At 50.5% G+C, this 7,554-nt stretch overlaps 1 protein-coding gene across 2 annotated transcripts in view; it reads left to right on the top strand.

Moving 5' to 3' along the window:
* The window catches only part of LOC309435908 (mitogen-activated protein kinase kinase kinase 3-like), an 89,496-nt gene extending 82,683 nt beyond the window's left edge, over positions 1-6,813 (top strand). For both annotated transcript variants that reach the window (XM_082044655.1, XM_082044656.1), the window contains exons 15-17: positions 2,197-2,326; positions 2,907-3,084; positions 4,400-6,813. In XM_082044655.1, the coding sequence (XP_081900781.1) occupies positions 2,197-2,326; positions 2,907-3,084; positions 4,400-4,628 (537 nt within the window). In that variant the 3' untranslated portion in view covers positions 4,629-6,813. The remainder of the gene's footprint in view (positions 1-2,196; positions 2,327-2,906; positions 3,085-4,399) is intronic.
* Positions 6,814-7,554: the final 741 nt, after the last annotated feature.

Below are 7,554 nucleotides of genomic sequence, written 5' to 3' on the forward strand. Positions count from 1 at the left end.
TATACAGAGATTTGTAAGGTCAGAAGGGACTATTAAGTCATCTGGTTGCAAATCGTTTTGGTCATTAGTAAACATGCTAGAAGCTCTCCTAACGCATCTGGCACGTGAGTAATCAGGTGGACTTCCATGCGTTTGAGTCCCTTCTAAGCCCTGGCCTCCCTCTCTCCTGGTGGGCAGGCATCTTGCTTTCAGGTCTTACCATGAGATGTGGACCCAGAGGGGTAAATCCTGAGAGTCTGAGTCCCCTTGACACTTATTCTGCAGCGTGCCAATGTTTTTTAGCAGCCAGGAAACCAACAGTTGACGCTGGAGCAGCGTCCAGCAGGGCTGGAAGTTGAATGTTTGTTTTTTTAATGATAAACCAGAGCTCTGACCAAATACAGATTGACTTTCGTGCTGCAATGATGGCTCATTTCACAAAAGCAGCTCAGGGCTTTGGTTTCCAAGGCCAGTGGAAGTGAATGGGTTCCCAAACCTTGCAGGACAGCAGCTCCACAGTGCTGGGTCTGGCCAAATTTCTCATTAAACACAACTAGCTTGGCAAAATCTTCACGAGACCAAGCTCGGGTGCACCATTACCCTGGCATTCCTGTGACTGTCCTCGTTAAATAACTGATGGTGTAGTTTTTTTATTGTGCCCATTCAACTATTTTGTTCAATTTATGCTTGGAAAAGAATAGCCCATCTGACCAAAGGCCTTGAAGATCCTGTTTCCCCTTCTTCAATATCATGTTTGATGTCCCCTCATCAGGGTGAGGGGGGTCCAAGATAAGAACGTTTGGGTTGTGCGTGAGGGAATATACCTGCATACAAGTTGTATGAGGGTGTAATTTTGGAGCATCTCGGGTTATTTCAGCAGCACTGTGAAAGGGGAAGGAGAGGCCCATCCACAGGATCACCTCGAAAGAAGCTCAAAACAGTCGCTGGGCAGAGATGGGTTTATGTGGTAAAGCTGGTGCAGTTGGAGTGACTGATGTGGAGCAGAGCATCCCACTCTTCCCAGAAGAGAAGGTCTATGGCAATCTTGGATCAACTCTGAAGCTGCAGGACTGGCAGAAATGGGATGGGTTTCCCCTCTTGCTCTTCAGCCAACTTGAATGCTGGAGGTGGATCTGGGTGTGACCTCTCTGCTTAAACCCCCAGTCTGCCTGTGGTTCACCCCTGCTAGAACCCAGCTCTGGCACAGTGAGGGACATCCATTGCCAAGTAGACAGAAAATACAGCTAAAACCAAGGGGGTCACTGCCATGCAGACAATAGATGTCTGCACCCTTGCTTCCTGCCTTCTTTGATCCATAAGACCAAACCAGAAGGAGCCTGCATGCTGGGTCAGAAATACAAGGCCGAGCACTTGCAAATTGTCTTCCCTGAGTCTTCTTGCTGAAGCAGTCCCATGTGGGGCTGGCGGTGTCCCTCAGGAGTCTGTCCACTTTGTGGCAGTGGGTGGTTCTTGTGGCAGGCTGAGGTGAAGGAGGCTTCATAGAAGACTGACTGATAAGTTTGGCCATGAAGAACTAGTCGAGTTGACCTGTTACTTGAGTTGTAAATCCTCATCAGTTAGATGTCCTCATCGTTATGATGGGGACAGACTTTTTAGCAGGGCCTGTTGCAATAGGACAAGGGGTGGTTGTTTTAAACTAGAGGGGAGATTCAGGCCAGACATGAGGAAGAAATTTTGTACACTGAAGGTGGTGAAACCCTGTCCCAGGTTGCCCAGAGAGGTGGTGGATGAACCATCCCTGGAGACATCCCAGGCCAGGCTGGACGGGGCTCTGAGCAACCTGAGCTGGTGAAGATGTCCCTGCTCATGGCAGGGGGGACACTGGATGAGCTTTGGAGGTCCCTTCAAACCCAAACTATTCAAGATTCTATGATCACTTTGGTCCTTCTCCATGTTGATGTCCAGCCACTAGAGGGGGAAAAGGCTCTGTAGCATTGGCAGAAGGTACACACCAGTGTACCTTCTCATACACACCAGTGACCTTTGAAATGTCTTTCTCCACCGGGATGTAAGACATTGGGAACAAGTCCTTTCTCTATTCAGCACCTAGTGGGTTTTTATCTGGCTGTTTCTACAGTAGAGTGGCTTTTTTAAACTAGGAGACAGAGTGGCAGCAAAGTTTAAAAAGTCACTGCGACGTGATGCGCCTGGTTCTGCTGGTCCTTACAGTTGCTGTGTGGTGTTTCTTTGCAACAGGGCTCAATAAAGGACCAGCTAAAGGCTTACGGTGCTCTGACCGAGAACGTCACGCGGAAGTACACCAGGCAGATCCTGCAGGGAGTCTTCTACTTGCACAGCAATATGATCGTCCACAGGGACATTAAAGGTGAGTAGATAACCCAGAGAGGCTTCTTGCTTGGATTTGTTCAACCCAACCTCCCCTTACCCCAGTATAAATTCTTGTGCAAAACATAGTGCTGGGGTCTGGTGTTTGAAGTGTTTTTGTCACTGGGCTTCACCAATTTAAACCACGAGAATCCTGAACAAGCAGCTGAAAAGAACATCTTGTGCTGTCCTCCTGCTTGGGAATCCCAGATGAAATACATGAGAGAAGGGTTATTGTGAAATGTCCTTACACGTCTGAAAACCTGGTGTAACATACCCAAGAACTGAGAGGCCTTGGTGATCTGAGGCTCTTCTGCTGTCTACACGTGGGGAGGATGATCTGTCATCCCCCATTCACTGCTCACTTTTGGGAAACCTGAGACCATCCAGGAGAGCCCATGGGACTCAACCCTGTTGGAGAGCAGGAGAAGGGGGGTTTGCTAATGCTGAGTCCAGCCCCACCAGGGCTCCCTCATGTCCTCCTTTCTGCCTTTGCCCTCCCTGCTCTCCTCACTGTAGCCACTTCAGCTCACGTTGCTGCTTCATCTGTTGTGGTTTTTGGTTTTGCTTTTCACCCCTAGGTGCCAATATTTTGCGAGATTCTGCTGGAAATGTGAAACTCGGAGATTTTGGGGCCAGCAAACGGATCCAGACCATCTGCATGTCTGGGACTGGGATTAAATCTGTCACGGGAACACCGTACTGGATGAGCCCAGAGGTTATCAGTGGAGAAGGCTACGGAAGGAAAGCTGACGTGTGGTAAGGAGCGCAGCAGAATTCCCACTATTGCCGCCTAAACAAACGATCCCTTTGGGAAACTGGAATGAGAGCGAGAGGTGTAACTAGTAGCTGGAAGATGGAGCAGTGTGAAGGGTGGAAAGGGGATTAAAATGATAGGATCAGCTGTGCAGATATGCAAAGGGAGCATGTCATAGCTGAAAGTCCCAAAACAGGAGTGCCCAAAATCACAACTTGCTTTTGAAAGCTTTTACCACGTCTGAGAGTCACACGCAGCTTGACCCCGTAGCCGCTGTTTAATTCTGGAAAGCAGGTTGGTAACAAAGTTTGCTGAAAGAGCTGCTGAGTTTTGGTGGCCTTGATTTTAGGTCAGCTCAACCCAGCTCAGCGTCTCAGGGGGATCTTGTGCGGCCTCTCAAAAGCTGCCACTGGGTGTTTACATGTGGCTGAAGCACAAAGCCAACCAAAATCATGGGCTGCTTGTGAATGTGTTGATCTGTGGACATCCACAGGTGTCAGCTGGAGTCTAAAAGAGCTGGGATAACGCTAGTAACCCTCCCAATAAATGGGGAGGAAACACTGTTTTCGCAGTGTGCTTTCCACAAGGAAAGTGGGTGCACCAAAACTCACCCTGCACCATCTGCTCCAGCTGGTGGGAGGGTTCAGTTCCTTAGGAAGATATATGAATGGAGGTAGCAAAGAGGGTCTGTGCTGAGATGAGGAGTCCTCAGCAAGCACAGGGAAACCTCTCAGGCTCTTTTTGCATCTGACGTGCTCCTTGTCGGTGCACATTGGAGATCAAGTTGGATGTAGATGTGAACTTTTCATTGGGAAACTATGTGCTTTTGCTGAAACCACAATGTCTGAACTTGTGCTTGGGTTTCCCTTCAGGGGATGCTTTGCTAAGTTCTCTCGTGCTTTTATGAAACCTAGTATCTGCTGGTTAACAGACAGAAAAGCCACCAGCTTTAGGGCAAGGCTTGCAAGTCCACTCTGGCCAGCGGGAGCAGAGCCCTTTGCCAGGGACCTGTGTGAACACTGAGCTTCAGCGGGCCATGCATATGGCAGATGTGCTCCCATCTTGTGTGGGTTTCACAGAATCATAGAACAGTTTGGGTTTGAAGGGACCTGCAAAGCTCATCCAGTGCCACCCCTGCCATGAGCAGGGACATCTTCACCAGCTCAGGTTGCTCAGAGCCCCGTCCAGCCTGGCCTGGGATGTCTCCAGGGATGGGGCATCTCTGTGCAGTCCGTTCCAGGCAGGCACAATCCCAGAGCAAATAAATCCACGGCTCTTACCCGCTGTCTCACCCCTGCGTGCTTGGTGCTGTTGCAGGAGCGTGGCCTGCACCGTGGTGGAAATGCTAACGGAGAAGCCGCCGTGGGCAGAGTTCGAAGCCATGGCGGCTATTTTTAAAATCGCCACCCAGCCCACCAACCCCCAGCTCCCCGACAGCGTCTCCAACTGCTGCCGCAACTTCCTCAAGCAGATCTTCGTGGAGGAGAAGCGGCGGCCGACGGCCGAGGACCTGCTGAGACATCCCTTCGTCAACTGCGGGCTCTGAGCCCCGGCAGCGGGGATGGGGAAACGCCGGCGGGAGGGGGGCGGCCGCCAAACCCGCGGCATTTTGGGCTCTGCAGTTCAGACCTTCACCTTGGGCTGTCCTGGCGGTGGCCCCCGCGGGTCCCTTCTTGCCTGTCACCAGCTCGGCACCCGCCACCTTGTTGGATTTCCAAGCTGCGCTGGGAAGTCAGAGCAAGAGATTTCCCAGACTGTGCGGGTGCTGGTCGTGGACCAAGTAACCTTCTTGCCACCAGCAGTCTTGGGGTTGTCCCCCATTGCTGTGTTGCTTATTGCGGTGAATGGGATTTGTCCCCCACCAGCACAGCAGTGACACTGGCAGCATCCCCGGGACTGGCGAAGGAATAAGATGCTCAGTGGCGATCACCACCTTTCGCAGGGGAACAGACAGGGGCTTCAGCCAAGCCGGAGGAGATGATCCTCAGACCACAGAGTCGGGGGGACCTGGGTGTCCCCGTTCACGAGGGGACCGAACCCTCCTGGAGGTCGCGGGCACAGCCCCTGTCTCCAGCGGGACGGCGTTTCACACTGTTCTGTGCCTTAAGCGGTTACAATCAAGGAGTGATGCTCGACTCGGCATGAAGCAGCCGTGTTGACTTTGCCTTTGTGCGTGTGTGTGGGTGCGTGCGTGTGCGAATCTTGGAAGAAGGGGTCTTCTAGGGGCGCAGGAGGTCTCTGGGGGGTGACACCCACGGACGGATGCCCGGGACCTCTGCAGAGGCGTGTCTAAAAGTCGTCGGTGCTTGTGGTGGGATGAGTAGCAGCCAGTTTGTGCTGGGAACCATCAGGGAATGGCAGGAAGATGTGCCAGGGGAGGTTTAGGTTGGACATGAGGAAAAGGTTCTTCACCCAGAGGGTGCTGGACACTGAACAGGCTCCCCAGGGAGGTGTCACGGCCTCAAGCCTGACAGTGTTCAAGAAGAGACTGGACAGCACCCTCAGACACACGGTGTGAACTGTGGGTTTGTCCTGTGCAGGGACAGGAGTTGGACTCCATGATCCTTGTGGGCCCTTCCAACCCAGGACATTCTATGGTTCAGGTAGGAGCTTGGCGAGCGTGGCTTTCTGATCACAGCCCGTCCCCACGCTGCTACACCGGGACTGGACGGACAACAGTGCCTTTGGGAAGAAGCAGAACTGCAGGAAGAGCCCAGTAGGTCTCTATAAAATCCAAGCAGGTGCCTAAAATTAGGCAGAGCTGGATGCCTTCTCCACCTCTCATGGGATCAGCCCTGGGTGCAGGGACGGGGACATCACCTGAGGTGAGGCCACCTCAGACCAGGAGAGCGGAGCTCTGGCAGCTGGAAACAGATTTATTCCCCCACTCTACTTGATATTGTAGGAGAAACCGGGCCAGTTGAAAGCAGAGTTGGGCTATGGCCTCTTCAACCAGCACTACCCAGCTGGGAAACCCAGGCAGCGAGTGAGTGTGGAGTCCCTGGAAGCTCATTAATTAATCATCTTGTTTGGTTGAGGGAAATAAATTGCACCATCCCACCTCCCCCTTCCCCACTGCATTAAACCGTTTCCACCCAGCTCAGCAAAGGGTTAAATAAGCAGTGACTGCTGGTGGGGGGGTTATTGCCCAGGGGGGCTTGTTTGGGTCACTGTGGTGGTGACCAGCAGGTCACTGTTGGGAATGGGGGGGTAACATCATCTCCTTTTTTCATGGGGGAATGGAGGATTTTATTCTGTGAATAGGACCAAATCCGTCAGTCTGAATAATATGGGATGGGTGGAAAAAATAGAAGAAAAAAGAAATAATCAGTGTTGTCTGGGAGGGTTTTGTCAGAGAGGGTGACAAAGTGTGTTCACCAAAGCTAAAACAAAAATATAATAGCACATTTTTAAGTTGTTTTCTCCTCTTTCCTTGAATCTGTTTGGTTTTATTTTCTCAGCCCTTTGGTGGTGGTGGGGGGGTGTTTTCCTTCATTCCAAAGCCTTGAGAGCAAAACGGGGCTCCCAGCTGCCCCAAAACACCCAAATCCTCCCATGGATGGATGCGGCTCGTGTGTGTACATATGTGTGTATGATGTATATGTGTGTATGTATGTGTGTGTGTACATACGTATGTGCCACTCGCTCCTCAGGTGCCTTTGCCTTTTTATTTTGTTAAAACCCTCGCAGTGTCCTGATGTACAGAATGAAACTACGAGAATGTAAAGTTATCCCCTGTAAAGTTGTTTTCTTTCGTTGTTTTTGATTTGTGTGGTGCGGGCCGGTGGCTTTTCCTGCTTGTCACATCATCGTGGACACATTGAGAAGCTGTTATTGCTGGGCAATAGGACATTGCCCGTCCCCCCAGTATCATCTCTTCCCAGTAGAACTGGTCCCAGTAGCAGTGGCTGTGTGGGGCTGGGGACACAGTGACGGGGGTGGGGGGGGTGACAAGGCGGGGATGGAGGTGACAAGGCAGGGATGGAGGTGACAAGGTGGGGATAGAGGTGACGCTTCATGGGTTTGACTCGAAATAATGAACCTGTGCAGTTCTCACCCCCCACTGTCCCGTGTTGTTCAGATGCTCCAAATGCACTGGTTTTTACAGTTTAAAAATTTTGTTTCTTTTCAATTTCTATTTATTTATTTTTTTAAAGATTTTTCTAAAGGAAAATTTTTCTTCTTTGTATTTCTTTTTTTTATTTCCACTCTGTATTTTTCCTTATTTACTTCCCCTCTTCTCTCCCTTTTTTCTTCTTCCCCCCCTTTGTCCCCCTCCTTCTTTTTCCCTCTCCTTAACTTTTCCTTTGTTATTTTTTCCATCTTTTAGTTTATTTCTCTTTTAACGTATTTATTTGAAGTTTACTTATTTTAACATTTATTTGTTTTTATTCGGGTGTTTCGTTGCGTTGGGTTTGTTAGTTTGTTTGGTTTATGTCTTTCTTTTAATTACTTATTGGCCCCTCCGTCCA

Source organism: Streptopelia decaocto, assembly GCF_964273445.1.
Source record: "Streptopelia decaocto genome assembly, chromosome: 2".
NCBI classification, from domain to species: domain Eukaryota; kingdom Metazoa; phylum Chordata; class Aves; order Columbiformes; family Columbidae; genus Streptopelia; species Streptopelia decaocto.